Here is a 21,721-nt window from a genome sequence, read left to right on the forward strand (position 1 = left end):
CCTAAATTATAGTATAAAATATATTTTTATTTATATTTTTCCCTCCCTAGTTGGGCTTTTCTGTTTTATGGGACCAGGTGACTTAGGGCAATGGAAGCCCTCTGGGAGGCAGTATATAACTTTCCCTGAAACAAAAAAAGATCACCAAATAAAGGTTGTGTGGTTTTGTAGTATACCATGCTCCATTTTAAAAATAAATATTTAATAAAAAGGAAGAGCTAATTTTTATTAAAGAATACAGGAAATTTTGTATTCAAATTGTTTTTATGAGGAAACAGACTGAAGGTACTAAGTAATAGTAAATATGCGAATCTTCTAATAAAAAGGAATGCTATAAAATGACTTAGAAGCATAGCACAATGTTGCAGAAAGTTTGAAAGAATGCAATATTTTACCACTCAAAAGAGTACAGCTTTGAACATGTTAACTACAAGTCCTCCATCGATTTATTTACCTGTTTATAGCCAGTTTCTTTATCTGTTAAAGAAAAAAAGGTAATAACTACCTTGTTGTGTCATTACAAAGAATAATTTGAATAGCAAAGCATAGTACCTAACATGGTGTTTGGCAGGTTGTAGGAATCAATAAATAGTAACTATGGTTTCTGAGAGGTTAGAGTTGCATAATGGAACTTGGACTTTGGGGTTAGGATCCCTGCCTGTGGTGCTTGCTTACAGTGTAACATTTGAGTAAGTCATCTTTTTGATCTTCAATTATCCCACATTAAAATGGGGAATTGCCTACCTTGGAGGATTGAGAATCAATGAAGTAATTTATATAAATCACCTTACACAGTAGGCTCTCAATAAATGATTTCTTAGTACTATTCCCAGGTCATGTTTTGAAACTTTGGGGAATTGTGTAAATTATTTAAAGTTAATGTCAAAGTTTTCCTTGTTATAAAATGGTCTCTGATGGACCTTAAGAATAATAAACTTGCTCCCTTTTCGTATCCCCACACTGGTGAAATTTCTGATGAAAAGAAGGATTCTTGTATTTAAGGATCATTTCTCGTTACTTACTGTATGCTAAATGCCGTAAATACAAAATGAATAATGTGATGTCTGTTATCAATAATTCACAATCTAGTAATGAAGAGAAACAAATGGATCACTATAATACTATTTGATAAGTGTTACAATAACTGATATATGTACAAAGTAGTGGTAGAAAGAGGGCACGAGCAAGAACTAAAATAAAAGCATAAGTTCAAAAGAATTTAAAGAAGGTTAAGATAAATATTTTGTTTAGATTCAACATCATAGTTTAGCTATGGTAGATAGTAACTACATTTATGGATCACCTACTGTGCCTACCAGTAGTCTAAACTCTACGTGTTTTAACTCATTTAATTCTCGCAAAGTAGGTACTATTATCCCTTTCTTACAGATGAAGAAACTGCACAGGGAAATAAATTAATTTGTTTTAGGTTTTGCAACTAGTAGGTTGTTATAGTTGGTATTCAAACCCATGTAGTTCAGTTTCAAAACTCAAGCTTGAAACCACTGTACAGCACTATCTCCAGTTTACTTAATCACATTTAAGTATCCTGATGACATGGTGAAAGGAAATGCCCAGTAACCACCTCAGCTTCTTTTTTTTCAATTACACTTTACATTTAATATTATTCTGTATTAGTTTCCTTTGTACAGCATAGTGGTTAGAAAGTCATACTTTAAAGAGTGGTCCCCCCAATATCTCAAGTACCCACATGTCCCCATATATAATTATTATGCTGTTACTGACTATATTCCCTATGCTGTAATACGCATTTCTGTGACTGTTCAGTAACTAGCAATTTTTGCTTATCAGTTCCTTGACCTTTTTCATCCAGTTCCCCAATCTGCCTCCCCTCTTTCAACCATCATTCTAGTCTCTCTATCTACGAGTCTGGTCCTATTTTGTTTTTCTTGAGATTCCACATATAATTTAAATCATATGGTATTTGTCTTTCTCTGACTTAATTTACTTACCATCTCAGCTTCTTTATTCATTCAAATAGAATGGCTGCTAGAATTAACTGAGATTTCAGTACCTGAGTTTAGTGCTTGTGTGGCAACAATATGAAATTCATTGGGAATTCAAGGGTGACCTCTGTTACACTGATAAATAAATACAAAATAAAGTGATTTTAAAAAGCTAATTAGAGTAGTGCTGGAGTTAGGGGTAGGGGAAAGGAAGAGATTAAGGAAGGATTTCATTTCCTTCAAATTGATGTTTCATAGCCTTCCCAGCTTTAGGTCAATAAGGTTATTAAATCTTTTCTCATGATTTTTCTATAATAGTAAAGGCGGTATATGGAGGAAAGGCATCCTGGCATTGAGATCCATGAGTCCCCTCCAGAGGTGCCTATTGCACCGTTTAGAAATCATTTACTAATTACTAGCTACATTATACAGATACCAAGAATTCAATCACTTCTCCCTGAATGTTGCTTGTTTCAATACCCCATACTCTTATCCATTTTTGTAGGAGTTAGTTTTCGTATAGCTACTGTGTAAGCATAACAGCAAATAAAAAATTATATCAGCTTATTTTAGTTTAATTAAAAACAGAGGTCAAGTGAAAGCAGGTTGATAGTTATTAATTAGAACCAGACAATAAAACCCATGTGAGCCTCAACAACTTAAAATTTGCAGTTCAAGCATAGTATATGCATCTTATTGAGTTAGAAATTATCCATTTTACAGTTCTCTGACATGATTAAAGAGGAATACAAAAAAAATACAAGTATTTTGTAAACTAGAATTGTGCCTTGTGCCTACAAGTTGAATAAAATGTTGCAATCCAAATGACTGTTTTCTGTGAGGAAATGGAAACAACCATCACAAACCTCCCAAAAAATAGAAAGTCCAGGACTAGGTGGCTTTACTAGTGAACTTTACCAAACATTGAAAGATTTGATACCTATCCTTCTTAAGCTCTTCCAAAAAATTGAAGAAGTGATACTTTCTAACACATGTTATGAGGCCAGCAAAACACTGATACCAAAACCTGGCAAGGATAACACAAAAATAGAAAATTGCAGATCAATATCTGATGAATACGGATGCAGAAACCTTAAACAAAATACTAGGCAGTCGAATACAGTAATACATTTTTAAAAAGTACATCATGATCAAATGGAATTCATTCCAGAGGCACAAGAATGGTTCAGCATACACAAAGCAATCAATGTAACAAAACAAAGGATAAAAATCACATGATCTTTTCAATAGATGCAGAAAAAAGCATTTGATAAGATACAACATCCATTTATGATAAAACACTTAATAAAGTGAGCACAGAAGGAAAGTACCTCAACATAATAAAGACCATATATAACAGACCTTCTCAATGAATATCATACTCAATGGTGAAAAATTGAAAATTTTCCTCTAAATCAGGAACAAGACAAGGAGGCCCCTCTAACCACTCCTATTCAACACAGGGAAGTCTTAGCCAGAGCAACCAGGCAAGAGAAAGAAATAAATGGGAAGGAAAAAGTAAAAGTGTCACTTTTTGCAGATGACAGGATTCTGTATGTAAAAAACCCTAGACTCCCAAAATCTGTTAGAAACAATAAATAAACATAATAAAGTAGGATACAAAATCAATGTATAAAAATCCACTCTTTTCCTATATACTAGCAATGAAACTTCAGAGAAAGACATGAAAATTAAAAAAAAAAAAAAAAAAAAAAAAGCGTTCCATAGGCAGTTGTAACCAGAAGAATAAAAGACCTAGGAATAAACAAAGTATGTGAAGGACATATATACTAAAAGCTAAAAAGCATTATTAAAAGAGATTGAAAAAGACACAGTGAAATGGAAAGATATTCCCTGTTCATGGATTGGAAGAATCAACATAGTTAAAATGTCCACATTACCCAAAGCCATATACTGCTATAATGCAGTCCCCATCAAAATCCCAATGTCACTTTTTAAAGAAATAGAACAAAAAAATCATAAGATTTATATGGAATAAAAAAGACCCCAAATATCCAAAGCAATCCTGAGAAAAAAGAACGAAGCTGATGGTATTACACTACCTGACTTCAAATTATACTATGGCATTACGATAATCAAAACAGCATGGTACTGGCAGAAAAGCAGACACACAGACCAAGGGAAAAGAATCGAGAGCCCAGAAATAAAACCACATGTATATGGGCAAATAATTTTTGACAAAGGAGCCAGAAACACACCATGAAGAAGAGACAGCCTCTTTGATAAATGGTGCTGAGGAAAATTGGAAAGCCACATGCAAGAAAATAAAACTAGAGTACAAAAATTAATTCAAAATGGATCAAAGATGTCAATATAAGATCTGAAACAATGAATTACATTAAAGAAAACATAGGTGCTAAACTCATGAACTTGATCTTACAGAAAATTTTATGAATTTGACCGAAAAGGCAAGGGAAGTAAAGGAAAAAATAAATGAATGGGACTATATTAAACTAAAAAGATTCTGCACAGCAAAAGAAACCAACAAAATGAAAAAGCAGCCAAGCAAATGGGAGATGATATTTGCAAACAACACCTCTAACAAGGGGTTAATATTCAAAATATATAGAGAACTCATACAACTTAACACCAAATAATCCAGTTAAAAAATGGACATATAGGACCTGAATAGATACCTCTCCCAAAAAGAAATACAAACAGCCAACATACAAGATCTGTTCAGAAGATATCCAACCACATAATATGCAAAATAGAGACGTACTGAAGAGGAAACAAGAGACATTACACATAGGACAAGGATGCCTCAGTCCCCTTCAAAGTAGGCACTGTGGGACCCCCCCCCCCACAATTCTCCCAATCACCATGAGCTGCCCCGTCATATTTTCCTTTTCCTGAATCTCATTGATGGTCTGAAATCTGCCATTTCAAAGGTGATTTTAGTTACAGAAAGCCCCAAGTTGCAAGACTCCAAATCTGGGCTGCAGGGGGGCTGAGTCACCTGAGTGATTTGATATTTGGCCAAAAAACTGCACAAGGAGTGATACATGAGCAGGCGGGTTGTCATTTTGAAACTGCCAATCACCAGTTGCCCATAACTGCGCTCTTCTGAATCATCCAAATAGTTTCTGCAGACAAATGTTCAAGCTTAATGCAAAATTTGATACAGATTTGTTGCTCTACTCACTCATTCTGAATGCCATGGCCACACAATACACATGCTCAACAGTGTCTACCGTCACCACTGACTAGTACAGTGAAGTCATCATTGTTCACAGTGGGCATTCCAGTCCATTCTCCTTGGCTGCTGGATTACATCGATGTTGCACAAACCATTCTTGTTATATTAATAATGGCTGGACTTTTTCCAAACAGACCTCATATATGTGAAAAGATGTTCACTAACTATTAGGGAAATGCAAATCAAAACTATAATGAGATACCGCCTCATACCTGTTAGAATGGATATTATCAATCAACAAGGCAAGGAATAACTAGTGTTGAAGAGATTGTGGAGAAAAAGGAACCCTCATTCACTGGTGGTAATGTAAACTGGTACAGCCACTATGGAAACAGTATGGTCGTTCCTCAAAAAATTAAGAATAGAGTTAACATATGACCTAGCAATCCCTCTTCTGGGTATCTACCCAGAAAACAAACATTTATTCACAATGATATATGCACCCCTATGTTCACTGCAGTATTATTCACGTTGGCCAAGACATGGAAACAACCAAAGTGTCCTTTGATAGAAGATTGGATAAAGAAGATGTGATACTTAAATTTCTATGGAATACAACTCAGCCATAAGAAAAGATGAAATACTGCCATTTGCAACAACACGGATGGACCATGAGAATATTATACTAAACGAAATAAGTCAGAAAAAGTGCTAAGAACCATAGATTTCACTCACGTGGGATATAAAACTGAAACTCATAGAACATAGACAACAGTATGGTGGTTGCCAGAGGGAAGGCGATGAGAAGGCAGTAAAGAGTAAAAGGGGGCAGTTATATGGTGACAGAAGATGATTTGACTTAGAGTGGTGGCCATACAATGCAGTATACAGATTATGTATCAAAAATGTGCATTTGAAACCTATATGATCCTTTTAACAAAAACCGCCCCAATAAATTTAAATTAAAAAAAGAAATAGACTTCTTATGCAAGAAGATTTTACCTGTATAGGAAAATGTTTTAAAAGGAGCAGTACAGTATAGGTGTATGTAGAGCAAAGTTACTTTATGTACTTACTCATTTTTCCTTTTGAAAAAGTAGTAACTTTTAAGTTGATTGTAGCCTACAGATGACTGTGAACTAAAATTAACTTTTAAATGTTTCCAGTTAATTTTTTATCCCCTTTCAATGATTGTAAGCTCCTGGAGGAAGGGTTTCCATTTTATAGTTCTTTGTTATTCTCATAAACTGTATAGTGCTGTAGATCTCGTGTTTGTTGAATAATTGACAACCAACTTATTAGTTAACTTTGCTAATTGCAGGGGGAAAAACCATTTACTTTAACATGATCCTTACCAAAAATAGAGGTTATATGCAGGTATGTGTCTCTTTTGTCAGGCTTTGATTTCTTTTAAGCATATAGATTTATTTTTCCCAGTAACTTTTGATTGCAGGAATGATTAGGTGCACTTTAAAGGGAGATGTTTACTTTGTTTTAAAACTGGTTACTGAATACTGCCAAAGGCAGCCCTTGAGGAAAAATTAGGTGAGTGCAGAGCTAAAGGGATAGTAAAACATTGTTTCTTGAGCTATTAAGAAGAGTTTTACATTGGATTGGCTAAATAGACCATAGTCTTCAGAGTATAATTCTGTGGAGTTCCTGACTACGAAAGTTATTGTTAAAGGTAAGGTATTTTTCCTTATATAACCTCATTTTAAGTTGTGAATTATATTTTAACTGAGTTATAGCAATGTGACTTTTTTGCCAAGTCTTACTGCAATAGCCTCTGATACCATGCAACACATTGGAGATTGTAATAGTTTTCCTTATATAAAGAAAACAGCATTTGTTAATGTCTGTTACAGGTAGTTATGGTTTAATGTTTGTTTTTACTAGGGCTTGTTTCGATTCATCATTTTTATTTGACTCACTAGAACCTATCTGTTATAATTTAACTTTCAAGGTTCTGTGTAATTTTTGTTGTTGTTAGTGAAGGGCTATTAACAGCATTATGAAGCTTTTCTCTTTTAATCTTGAAAGGAAAAAAATCCATATCTAAAAAAGCATTCACGAAGAAGAGGAAAGCTGTCAGAAAGTCATCTACTGTACCAGAATTTCAGGTAAGTGTTTTAGTTTTCTCTCAACATTTTTTAGTTTAATTTTTGTTTGTGTTTGTATTGTTTGTCCAGAAACTGGCTAAATTTCTCTGTAGCACACACATACTTGCAATGTAATGTTTCCAACTGTGACTTTTTCCCCTGCAAGTGCAGACACAGCTAATACTTATGAGTTAATTTGCTACTATTTCAATTTTTTTTACCTCCCTCTATTTTTGTCTCTGATAGTAAAACTCTGTGTTTTTATATGCTGTACTGTACTGCTTTGTAGTAATTTTAATAGAAATAAAATAAATGTGTAAATAAAAGTCTCCCAAGAACAAATCATATCTGTACATGGAAATAATGCCTAGGTAATCCATTTTTATTCATTTTGGCACTGTAGAAATAGTAAAGTTGTTTATTTGCAAAATAAATCTTTTAACACTTAGCTAAATATAAACTTTAGAGAGAATATTAACTAAAGTTTAATTGTCTTTAAACACTTCTGCAAAAAGAAAAAAGTAATTATATAACTTCCATATGATTACATGAAGCTTTTTGAAGCTGATACTAGAATAAGCAGAATCTCACCCTAATTATTATTTTATCTTCTACTCTATAAAAGATGTGTTTTCTTCAACAAATAATTATTTCTTTAAACATTTCTTTTTATTAGTGTGTCCAGTCCATTTTCAAATTTTTTTTAACCTAATACTTCATTGCCAAAAACAAAAATGATGTTAAAGTGAGTTTCTATGGGTCAATTCAAGTTAAAGAAGAAAATAAAAGAATAATAACTATGAAAATATTGATAGTATGTAATGTGAGTTTAACAGTTACATATATCCAAAAATGTAGACCCATCTATTTTTCAGTAAAAATCCTACTTTTGGAAGTGTTTCTTTGAAAGTTACTAATTGGTAAAAGTTTAATATTTTTAAATGAACAGTGAAATAAAATAAACACGTTTTTCCCTTAATACTTGAGTATTTTTAATGACATTCTGAGGATGATTTTTTTTTTTTTAATATGAAGTATCCTTGGTTCCAGCATATTCAGTAAAAATGTGTATATACTATTTACTTACAGGCCTTTCTACCATTGCTTGTACATGTTATTTAATGCTATTGTGTAATAGTATATCATCATTCTTCCACTGATGTCATGCTATCTTTTGCTATTTACCTCGCTCATTTTTTTCTCAATTCCCTCAAAGTATTTGTCCTGGGACTATATATCTAAGAACAGATCTGGCCCTATGTTGATACTTGTCTCCATTCGTATCTTGGTGGATGGACTTTTATATGTAATAACTGGCATAAACTGTTTTAAAATAAGCAAGTGGTATTCATTAGTGAAGCATAAAATCAGTTTAGTGGATTGGATGACCAGCATTTCTTTTATAAGCTAACTAAGTTAAAGTAGAAAAAATTTCTAAGAGTGTGTCCAAAATAGTAAGAATAATATTGTTTCATGAAACTTTAGTTTCGTGTGTGTGTGTGTGTGTGTGTGTGTGTGTGTGTGTGTGTGTGTCTCACTGGCATGGAATGTAAAATGTATTTCTGACATGGGTTGTGAGGGAGAAAGTTTGAAAAACACTGTCTTAAGTGATGCTTTAGTTGTTACTGACCATTTGCTTACCACCTTCAGAAACTTAAGGTCAAAAGTACATGTTTTGCTAGATTGTTCTGTTTTAAATAAATAAATGAAGGAAGGAAAGGGGGGGGGAGAGGAGACACAAAGAGGAAAGAAAGACCTTTTCCTGGTTCTTAGGTCTGTTATGGAGGTGAGGTTGTTGTTTGTGACTAAAGATGGGAAATAGACAATGACAATACTGGTTCTTTGGTCTGTTTTACAATTTGAATACAATGGTATTAGTCATAAAGAAAATTGACACCTAACAATATAATCAATAAAATATACTTAAAAAAAAAAAAGAAAGAAAATTGACACCTGTCTCCCAACAAATAGGTCATTTGCTTCAAATAAGCAAAGGATAGTAGATAGTATTAGTCACCTGTAAACTTTGTTGTTACATGCTAAACTTAAAGAGTTTTGCTTCTCAGTATAATTTTATGTAAAGTTTGTTTCTTTATTCAGAAGTTCCCCACATGTAAGAAGACTATATACTATAGTATATAGTATACTGATTTCTATATACTGAAGAAGTGAATTTGTTTCCTTCACAGAAAATCTAACATTATGACATTTAGTACCTCAGATCCTTCAAATTATTTATTTCATACAAGTTGTTTTAAGTATCACATTTCTAGTATTAAAAATACTTTATAGAAATGTTTAGCTGGAAGGTTTATTTTATCATATTCATTCTAAAAATGCCTTATTGGTCAGAATAATGAAATTGTTGGTGGATAGATAGTAGATCGCTTTTATAAAACCTGACCTATTTACCAAAGGACTGGTCATCTTTAAAATGACAGTAAATATGCTTAGAGAGAAACATCTAGGGATTAAATTGTGAAGTTGTTTTTTTTTTTTTTTTTTTTAATCCTAATGAATTAAAGTAAATCGCTGTTTTTTACTTGAACTAAGCAAGAAATTAAACTTGTCTGCCTATTTGCTTGCAGAAAAGTCCAGGTTTATTGATATACACACCTGATATCTATACCTCAGTTTAAGAAAATAATCATCCCATCCCTACTTAACATATACACTGTAGGTATTCAAATGGTAAAATGGATTTACTTTTTTCTGTATATTATAAAGGAACTAAATACATCTGTGCCACTTTTTCCTAAGTGATGTCAGTGGTTCTCAAACTTTAAATAGTATAAAAATAATCTGATGACTTTATTAAAAATGAAAATATCGGGGTTTCATCCTTGATTCAATGGGTGTAGGTGGGTACCAGGAAACTGCATAGTGGTTAAGTGTATGGATTCTGAAACCAGGCTGTTTGGGTTTGAATGCCAGCTTTATCACTAATGCTGTAAACTTAGGTAAGTTACTGAACCTCTTTATGATTTCAATTCCTCATCTGTACAATGGGTAATAATAGTACCTATCTCAAAGGGTTGTTGTGAGGATTAAATGATAAAGCTTACTATTTTATCTATTTCAATTATTTATTTTTCAAATGAGCATGTTGGATGCTTCAAATAAAAAATACTGTTACAGGAAAATCAGTTAAGAATTGGCTTAAGAGTATGTATTATTAGACCTTTACCACTTCACTGCTTAAGGCCTTGAAATAAATCTTACATTTGGTCATGTTTCATAAACTATGATATCTCATGATTAAGCATATAAGAATTTATAAATGAAAAAAGAATGCAATATTATTCGCGTCATTATATTTAACCAGAGGAAAAAACTTACACTTAGTGATATGCTGAGTTATACATTTGGTCTGTAGGGGGACTTGTCAAATTTTTTTTAGTCAGAAATAGTTACAGAAAATCAGGAAATATATTTATTTTTAGTATTTAGCATATTGACAAGCTTTATATCATATTTAACAGTTACTTATGACTTTGTCAAATTGATTAAATTAGTTTTATTTTTCTTCATCAGTTTTATAATATAAGAAACACTAACTGAGGAGTGGTACCAATTTTGCTAATAAAATTAATTTTTACCAAAAGCCTTTCATTTTAATTTGTTTAATATTTGAGAGAGAAATCTAATATATGAATTCTCTTTTTGTACATAACTATAACAAAGTCATAGGAAGCATTTTAAAAACTTAGTGTGACAAGTCTTAAGATGAGTTTTTAAAATAATTTGAGCCTTAGTTACCATGACTCCGCTTTTCATTGGTAATCAAAATCTTTCACGTAATGCATACTTGCTCCTGTTCCATATGTGTCATTTATCATAAAGGCTGCTTTTCAGAGGAAGTCCAGAGTCTAACTGCTAAGACTTACATAGAGTATTGCTTTCAAATGTAAACATAAACTCATTAATCCTTTAATATGTGCCTAAAAAACAACTGTGTTTCTCAGTTTAACCAGTGAAGAAACTTAGGAATATGAACTAAGTACTATCCTCAATGTAACAAATTGGGACGAAAATTAAAATTAGAGTGTAACTACTTCACTATGTTAAGGACTTTTTGATTACATTATTATTTTGAATTGCTACCTCTTGAGATAAATATTTCCAAAATTAAAAATTCTTTTAATTTTTAAATATATATTGCATTGAGATAAACATCTGTTTTTAATCATATAGTAGTAAGAAATATTTTACCTTGTTAACCGGACTTATTTTCATGTCACACATATCCTTACTTGCAAGTTTTGAAGTATTCATTATTGCTGGTATAGTGATCATAAGAAGTGAGAAGGAATTTTTTTTGTCCTCATAGTTTTAACAGATGTTACTATAACTTTAGTTAAAATACAACATGAATTCTGAATTTATACCGTGCATTTAGTGTTCTTACAATTTTAATAATAAATTATGGAATTGTTTTATTAGAATGAGAATGAACATAATGCATTTCATTTGGATCTATTAATTTGGACTTTTCTGCATTGTATTCCTTTGCTTTTTAATGTAATTTACTATATTGTTTTATTTTATGCTATGTTATGACCTTTTTGGAACAAATAAAGCACATATCTCTCAAACCTATTGAGTTTATACCCAAAGGGCATAATATCTAACTTGAAGAAATAATAAAGTAAGGAATGAGTTATTTTATAATTTTTCTGAGATATAGTTATGGAGTTCTCTTGATCTCTACAGAACTTCTCCCCCACTACATACACACATTTCTGCTTCTTGAGTTGAAGAGAGGACCTTTTCATATTTACCATTTAATAGAAGTGAAAGGTTAGGTATAATTTGAATCCTAAGACTGTAATACATTTTCAGTTAGTTTCTTTTGTTTAAAAAGACCCCTTAAAGTATACAATATAGTAGGAAAAGGATGAATCCTAAATTCCGTGGTTTTCTCTACCAGTGTGTCATCTTAGGTTAGTAACTCTCTGAGTGTTAATTATCATGTATATGAATTGGAAATACATCTTTTTAGCCTAGGACAAGGTTTGGACCAAATTACATATTTTTGGTCCCTTTTAGGTCATGGCTCTGTCATGGGTTGTATCAAGTGAAAGGTTAACTTGAAGGGAGATTGTGACTGTTTTAGAGAAGTTCTTGGGGGATAAATCTCCTCTTGTAACCTCTCAGTGAGACTGAATACCCCCTCATGGATGTTGGCAAGGTGATCCAGTTGTAATCTGAGCTGCTGTGGAGCTTTCCTTTTCACCCTTGAGGCTCTAAGCCTCAGATATGTTTTTCAAATTAAAGATAATGAGAAGGAGGTTTTAATAAGGTGTTTTGCTTCATTCAAAAAATGGCCCTGTTCTCCTTTTTAAGGAAAACTTAACTTATTGGACTGATTGTATTTTTAAGAGCATCATTTGAAGTTGAGTTTAAATGCCACACGTATGCCTTACTTTGTAAAAGAGAAGAAATAGAGGGTGTATATGACAGAGTTGGCATAAATCAAATTATATTTTCTTTCAATATTACTAACAAAATTAAAATTATGTTCCTATAAAAAAATTTCTAATAGCTTAACTTAACCCTATTTTAGGTACGTTAGGTATATATTACAAATTTATGTAGAGAGGGGTATATATTAATATATAAAGAGTGTAAGTAGTGTGTAGATATTAAGTCATTTTAAGATGTAAAAATAAACATTGCTAAAGATATTTTAACTCTCAGATTCAACGAAATTTATGTTTAAAAGTTATGTCAGTTATTTTAAGAAACATTTGTCTTATTATTGTGCATTTAATTCAGTATTCTATCCCCTGTTTGGCAATTTGTCTTTCTGAATTTCCACACTCATTAGCTCCTTAGTACCAGAAGGTTTCAGTAGTCATGCACATTTGTAATTCATAAGCATTCAGTACCTTACTGCTCAAAAGCATGATCTGCACACCATACCTGGGAACTTGTTAGAAATGCAGAATCTTAGGTCCCACCTCAGACCTACTAAATCAAAAAACACATTTTAACAAGATTCCCAGGTGATTCTTATGCACCTTAAAGTTTGAGAAGCACTGAATTAGTACAACTAAATAACTTGGTAAGCCACTTGAAAGTGTTCTTTTATATAGCTCTTAGGCTGTGGAAGTCACTCATGGTTTGACTTCAGAACTATAATTTATTCCTTTAAATGGAATATAAGTATTTGTTGACCTTATGACTAATTGTTAATCTTTACTTTTTTAGGGTGGGTTTAGTTGTAGGGATATATGTTGTCATCACTACTGTAAGTTTCTAAAAACTACATACAAAATATAACCTTATTCTTTGTGTAATGAGACAGCTAAGATGTAAGTGAAAATTCTTCTGAGCTTTGCCATATGTGCAAATGAGAAATCTTTGCTGTGATATGAACTAGTACACCAATTCAGTGAAAAGGGGTATAACCATCTGCAAGCTCTGAGGCAAATTTGACGTTCGTAGCCATAGCTGATTATACAGTGGGAAGTTTAGTTTCCACTGAATACTTACTAGGAACCTGGTATAGGGCCAACCTTATTCTGAGGCTTTATAGATAAAATAAAATTGAAGATATTATATGATTCTAGAGACACTTACATAGTTAGCCACTCCACTGCTTGACTGTCAGCTTTTCTTCCAAAACTCTAGATTTGGCAAATGGGAATGTGTAGTTTGTAATAAATATTAGTTGCACTGTCCTGCTAACATATAGTGTACTGTTTTCTACTCTAGAATTGAGTTATTTAAATACATAATCTTAGCTGCTTTGTCAGTTCTGTGTTTGAAAATACATAGCTATTTCTAATATTTCTGATACTGTTTAATGCTCATGATAGTTTATAATACCTGTGATGAATTTTCCTTAGTCTTATTAGGTTGAACTATATTGCCATTTTTTTAGATCAAAGGCATATAAGCAATTTCATATCGTTCAACCTAATAAAGGAAGTTTAAGGGATTCCTAGTTTTCCATTTTTGTCACTCAGTAATACTAGGAATGATCTTGTTGCAACCTACTTTCCCTTTTGTCATTTTTGTTTGTTTTCTTTTAAAAGAAAGTATGCCTTTTAGAAAAACAATACCTTACACAGAAATTAATGAATGTAACAAACATGGGCTGATAAAAATTAATGGTGAATTAATAGCTTTATAAGTATAGAGTGTTTTAAAAATCATCACACAGTTAAATGTTACAGCAAGACTTTCATTAAAACCTTCTGTATGTGATTGCAGTTTTGTTTTAAATGCTTTGTTATAAAATACGAGCTTAAGTTATTTTAGGTAAAAAGTTAAATATATTAAACTAATTGGAAAAACTCCGTATACTTTTACAAGAACTAAAACATAGTTACAGGTATTTTTGTTGTGCTGACACTTCACTGTTTAAAACTTTAGTAATTAAGCCAAACTAGTCTGATTATTAATAACTAAAAACCAGTTACTTTAGCCATTTTCCAACATTACCAAGGTGAAATATAAAAGCCACACAGTTACTAAAGAGGAAATATATGGAGATGGTCTTGCTTAAAGACTGCTAAGATCATACTAAGAGTTTCATTTAGATCTTTGAATATATCACATGTAGTTGAAGTCCTCCTTTCTTAGCAATCCCAAAAGCAGTAATAACAGCTTATTTAATTGTGTAATTAACAAAAGCAAAGGTATAATGACAGTTTCCGGGAGGTGCATTTATTCACCTACTTTGACAGAGACTGCCTGATGAAGTATTTCTTAAAAGGTGATTCTGTAACCTGTGAAATCTAGGGTGAGTTTCCAGATCTTTGTCATTCTGGGCTGAAAGTTAAGAATGTTAAGAAAAGTACCTGTATTATAATGCAGACTGAGAGGTAGGAATGTGGGATGAACCACCAGTGTTGAAATTTCAGCTATTTTTATACTAAGCCTGAAGTTCATTCATCATAACAGATAAATATCTTTTCAAATATAAACTGCAGAGCTTTCTTTGGTTTTAGCTATTACAAATAATTGTGAATTCAGTGTGTGTTAAAAACAACTTCTGTTACCACATTTTGGGTGTTTTATATTATGTGTTATCAAGCTGTGTTTTTGTGTTTTATTTTAGCTTATTTGCACTAATCTTGATGAACTCAGGGACTTAATCACAAAAATCGAGAATGAACTCAAAGATCTGGAAAACAGTAGAAAAAAATCGGTAGGTGTTAATCCAAAAGTTCTATCTATTATTGTCAGCATAAAAATTTATTCCTGCTTTTTTCTAAAGCCTTTTTTATCTTGTTCTCCTGAATGACATAAAAATTTGCAATGAACAATAGAAACATTGTTTCTTTATTTCTTCTGTGTGGTCTAGTTTTCATTTTTAATAGATAAAAATTGTACCAGAGCAAGTAAATTAATTTTGTTTGCCTGGTTTATGTCAGGTATAATTTTAGATACTTCCCAATATACTAGTTGGTTGTTTCTGACTGGTAGTTTTTTGGGTAATGCTTACCTTGCAAATATTCTTAATAATTATGTGCTTTCAACGGAAGTTTATTGCTTAGTAACATACAAATTTAATTAGCTGTGATATTAATAACATGTAAATTGTTTAATCTTGCCCCAAATGTTTTTGACACATGCTTAAAAATGTCTTTTTTTAAGAACTTTTGTCAGCTAAAGATATTTTTTTAACTTTCACTATATATTCTAAATTCACAATTAATCTTCAACTTTATTTTTTTTATTCTTGAGAGAATAGAGTACAGGGGCATGTATTATATTTATTTACTCAGTACTTGGTAGAACACTCAATTGTGTTATTTATTAAATCAGTAATACCCATTTAACTGGCATTTATAGTTTCGTTATATCACAGATTTGAAAAACAATTACACACCAGTTAATAAATGGGGAAGGCTTTAAGCATTGAAAAAAATCAATCATCATTTTTTTAAAAGTCCCTATGCTTTATTGCTTAGGAATGTCATGAAGCCATTATTAAGTCTTTGCTCAGAACCTGTTAATCTAGAATTATGTGTAAAATAAGGTTAGTACACTGCAAGCTTTATATTAGATTTGTAGTAGTCATTATATATGCTAGAAAAGACATAGCACTCTGTAGGGAGGAGACTGAAGTATCATAAAATTACAGCCTTCTGAAGTTATTTTAATACAGGAGTAAAACAACTTCAAGCATTTCAGAAGTCAATTGTTTGATACCCCTGAGAATATCACTATAATCTAACAGACTGAGTAATGTTCGTAATAATAGTCATCAATTAACAAGAAAACATTATGTTTGACATATAATCTGAGAGTGCAGAAAACTGTATATTATAGAAATATTTCATTATAAGTGATTTAGACCCTTATTAGACTCTGTTTTCAGTGTTTTCATATATATACATATACTTTTGGTATATGGGTATTCTCTTGATGTGGAATACCAAGAGTCTTTTTAAAATTTACCCCTGTGATACATTTCACTAAAAACATTTGTATTAGACTATTTTCTCCTCAGCCAAAGTTTTAAAAAAATATATTTGATGTTATATGCTCTTAAAGGACTAACGTTCTATAATAGGAAGGAACAGTCTTTTTAATCAGGATATCATTTATAGTTGAGTTTTTTCTTCTGCAGAAGCTATTTTTTTCTAGTGAGTTGTCCATATTTCATGACTCTAAACAGAATTTGGTTAAATTAATTTGCTAATTCGTTTTTATGCTGCAGTTAAACAGAATGTATGCATCTTAATTTGTTCCCATATTATAAATTAGGGTTTTGTTTTTAATGGATAGTTTTAAGCATGATTGATTTCTGTACTTATTTATGGCATGTATTATAAGAGAAAAAGACTTCACATATCCTGGAGTTGTTTTTTTTTTTAATTCTCACCTGATATGTTTTTTATTGATTTGAGAGAGAGAGAGAAAATCATCAATGTGAGAGAAACCTCAGTCCGTTGCCTCTCGTACACCTCATGACCGTGGATTGAATCCACAATCTAGATAACATGCCCTGATTGGGGATTGCACCACAACCTTTTGGTGTATGGGACCACTGAGCTACCCAACCAGGGTGGTCCTAGAGTTTTTCTGTAAAGCTCTCTGCCTCACTTCTGTGTGGTATTATGGGGAATAAGCATACCGCTTTCCTTCATGGGAACAAGTAGAAGAGTGAAAAAAGCATACATTACAAATACTTAACACGCTATTCTTCGGGGATGTTTTTATCAGAAAGATTTAAGTAATGTGTAGGGTTTAATTGATTATATTTTGTGTCTCTTAATTTTAACTTGTCCATGACTCCTGATATTTGCATATCAGTTTTAAAATGTGATTTTTGGCACTGGCTGGCGTAGCTCAGTTGGTTGGAGTGTTGTCCTGTACGGAAAGGTCTTAGGTTTGATTCCTGGTCAGGGCACGTGCCTTGGCTGAGGGTTTGGTCCCAACTCGGGGTGCATACAAGAGGCAGTCAATCAACGTTTCTCTCTCAGATTGATGTTTCTCTACCTCTTTCTTCCTTCCTTCCCCTCTAAAATCAATAAGCATGTCCTCTGATGAGAATTTTTTTTAAAATATAATTTCTACCCTTCAAGAAACAGAAATTCTTGGAATTGTACTTAGTGGGGATAATCATATTGAAATTACTAACGTATAGGCTATTTCCCTTTAATTTAAACTGCCTAAAAGGTTTTCATGAACAGCTTATCCCAACCACTGAAATGGGAAATAGTAAAAGTTTGCCTCTCAGTATCATTCCTTATTATTTTTTTACAAAAGCTAATATTGAGTGTTACAAATATTAGTTGCAGGAATTAACTTTATTGATGTTTGTGTTAATATTGGATGTCAGTTTATTTGTCTGGCATCATTTGGAATAAGGTGTTGCACATAACTGAATTTTCCACATAATTGAAATTCGTCATTTAATGAAAAACTTCCCTGCCTCCTTGTACTATGTTGAACATAATTTAACCCTTTCTTGATGACTCAGGGGTCATTATAAATAGCCATAATTGTACTGAAACCCTAAAAATGTGTTAATATCAGTAATTCTAAACATTCACCAAAAGGCCTTTATGCTATATATTAAGAAGGGTTTTGTTTGTTTTTATTTTTGCTTTTATTCTGTCCTTCATTGTCAACCTGTCATTTCTTGTGTGTGTCTATGTATTGTATTTTCCTGCCTGATGTATATTGTGGATTACAAAACAAGTAATGATATTTATTGGAAATTGGTTCATGGTAAGGACCTGAGGGACTTTCTTAATAATGAAATACATGGACATGGTGATAGTTATAACCATTTTGAGTGATTCCTTGCCAGTGGGCTTCCTTCATTATTGCCAGACAAATGAAGTATTAATATTGGTCTTCATAAGAGGATACCACTGCCAAAACTAAAATAGTATTTAGAATCAACAACTTTATTATCATCGACTTTCCTATTTACAATAAGGGCTTCAGTAACAAAGAGGTTATATTCTATATAAATATTCAGTTGTCATAAATGTCATTACTAAAGATAGAAATTATACATGTAAGAGAGAATTTAACATGGATTCATAGAACTCCCTGTCTGCTTTAGTGAGCGTCTTTACAGCTTCTTTACAGAACCTTTCCAGATAAGTTTTTCCTCCCAAAACAAATAGGAAGAATTACCCCATTTCCTCACCTAGCTCAACATTTCGTTAAAAAAGACTTTTCTCCATGGCCAAGTAGCTCAGTTGGTTAGAGTGTCATTCCTATATGCCAAGGTTGTGAGTTTGAACCCAGGTCAGGGCACATATAAGAATCAACCAATGAATGCATAAATAAGTGGAACAACAAGTTGATGTTTCACCCCTCTCTCCCTCCCTCCCTCACCCCCTCACTTTCTCCATCCACCCCTTCCTCTCTCTAAAACTATCTGATTAATTAATTAATTGACTTTAAGGAAAAAAAAACACTTTAAAGCTTTCTTAATCATTTGGAAGCTTTGCCATTGCGATAACTCATTGTATTGGAAGGTATAGTCTTTTAAAATATAGATAAATTACTTATTCTTGCAAGATAGCTAGTTTTATTTATGATTAATAAAATGAGAGAAATGCTTTAAATTTCTTGAGTTTGCTGTAGTTCAGTCGATCCCATTACTTCATTTATGGGTTTTTTCAAAAAAGGCTCAGCATCCTATAGATTGTTCAGTGCTATACCTAATTACCTGAAATTTGTTTAAAGTGAAACAACTGGTTGAGATAAGTAGAGGTATGTAGTTTGATAAAGTCCTTTAATTTTCCCTTTCTTATTAGTATTTAGATCATAGGATTCTTTAGTGAGCTAAAGGAGAAATCATAACATTTCATTATTATTTTTCTGGTTTCAGTCAAGTGATATAATTTGCATTTTGCTTAATTATTTGGAAAATTTACTTTCTAAGAAATGTATTAGTTTTTCAGAAAGAACAAAGGTATTAACAAATTTTTCTGATTCTGTTGTATTTGAAATTTATTAGACATTATTGCTTTTTAAATAATCAAAACTGGGAGAGTTCCCCAGGCTTAAACAGAAGTGGTTATATTTATGATTTTTTTTTTATGTAACCGTTTTTTCTCTTATCAGCTTTGTTTCCTTATATTTTATATTATAGTTTATATTTTCAAAGAGGTTTCCATCTTTTTTAATAAGGAAAGATCTATATAGAGTTTGATATTAGGAAAAGTGAACATTTGACTGAAAAAATGATGCTATTTATAAGAAAAGAAACCTTGTTTGGATTATAATGTGAGAAATGATAGTCCTATCAAATAGATAAACTGAAAAATTAAAATATAAGATCATATCTTTTCTAATACATCTTTTAGCAATTAAGCACTTCAGCACTGAGCAGGATTTAAAATAAGACTTCAAATATTTCTAAATAACATAGTATGTAAGACAAGCTATAGGGCTGAGTAGCTTAGTTGATTGGAGCATTGTCCTGATGTGCCAAGGGTGCAAGTTGGATCTCTGGTCAGGGCACATACAAGAAGCAACCAATGAATGCATAAATGGGTAGAACAACAAATCAATGTTTCTCTCTCTCTCTCCCCCCTCTCTGCCCTCCCATTTCCCTCTCTCCCTCTCCCCTCCTCCTCTCTGATGTCAATTAAAAAAAGAAAGCAAAGCTATAAAACTGTGTTCTTTAATCCTGTAATCCTATTTGGAATTTAATATTTATTATCCCCATTTCACTCCCACACCCCCACCCCCAAAAGTAACTGACAAAATGGTGTGTTCTGCAGACTGCCTCTTATAATGGAAATTTGGAAAAAGCTTATATGTCCATCACTAGGGAGATGATTAACCAAACAGTAATATTGGCACAGTGATATATAGCTAGTAAAACATAATGTTTGTAGACCATTTTTACTACATGGAAATATTTTTGAAATGTTAAATTTTTAAAATTATTTATTTACTTACAGAGAGAGGGGAAGGGAGGGAGAAAGAGAGGGAGAGAAACATCAATTGGTTGCCTCTCTCATGTGCCCCAACCCAGGACCAAATCCGCAACCTAAACATGTGTCCTGACCAGGAATCAAACCAGCAACCTTTTGCTTTGTGGGATGATGCCCAACCAACTGAGCCACACCTGTCAGAGCTGAAATGTTAAGTTTTTAAAAACATACAAAATAATATGTGCATAATGGTTACAATATGTAAAAGGGTGTGTTAAAAAGAATCGGAAGGGAGTTTCAAATAATGAATGATACTAATCTTTATTATGTTCTTAAGATAATTTAAATCCATAATATAATAATAATACTCCTGCCTAACCAAACTATATACATTAGCTAGACCAAACATTAGAGAAATGAGAAGCTGAGATCAGAGATGGTGACACCCATTTTTTCAATCACAGAGTTCTCTATAAGCCAGTGGTTATCAATCAGAGATGATTTTGCACCCCTATTCCCTATCCCTCGAGACATTTTTGTTGTCATTATTGAAGAGGTGATAATGGTACTTAATAAATAGAGGCCAGCGATGCTGCTCAAAAATACTGCATTATGATTCTACAATGCACATGATAGCTCCTCGTAGCAACAAATTATCTGGCCTCTAATGTTTGTTGTGTGACTTAAGCATGTGTTTGCTAAGGGCCCTAGTCTCTAATTTTGCCTGCTGCTGCCAATTTATTATATTGATGCTTTGAAAATTATGAAGAAATCAGTGAACTCATACTAGATCCCATATTTGAGAGTATTTTATTGCATCATATATTCCTAATTGATGCCCATATTTGATGAACTTATGAATGTCAGTATTAACCTTTACCCTTTATGATTCCATCAGATAATTAAAAACTATGCTTGACCTTAGCTTCAGATCCATCTCAGCTGTCTTCAGTCCATTCTGATTTATGGCCTCCCTTAAGTTTGTTCACCATTCACCCTTTACCTTCCTTAGTTGTGTAAATATTTTCTTTATTCATTCTTAGAAAGATAATATATTTTTTAAAAGCGAAAATATAGTAAGGAGTGAGGTACACAGATAATTGAGAAAATGCGGTCAAATTATGC

General features: G+C 32.3%; 1 protein-coding gene across 2 annotated transcripts in view; it reads left to right on the forward strand.

Annotated features, from left to right (window-relative positions):
- Positions 1-21,721, forward strand: part of BRD10 (bromodomain containing 10) — a 124,730-nt gene that overhangs the window by 77,620 nt on the left and 25,389 nt on the right. Inside the window, exons 4-5 of one of the 2 annotated variants that reach the window (XM_090274117.1) lie at positions 7,168-7,247; positions 15,298-15,387. In XM_090274117.1, the coding sequence (XP_090130243.1) occupies positions 7,168-7,247; positions 15,298-15,387 (170 nt within the window). The remainder of the gene's footprint in view (positions 1-7,167; positions 7,248-15,297; positions 15,388-21,721) is intronic. The other variant, XM_090274118.1, reaches the window with a different exon arrangement.

This window comes from Furipterus horrens, unplaced genomic scaffold, assembly GCF_987537825.1.
Source record: "Furipterus horrens unplaced genomic scaffold, mFurHor1.1.pri manual_scaffold_4, whole genome shotgun sequence".
Lineage (NCBI taxonomy): Eukaryota > Metazoa > Chordata > Mammalia > Chiroptera > Furipteridae > Furipterus > Furipterus horrens.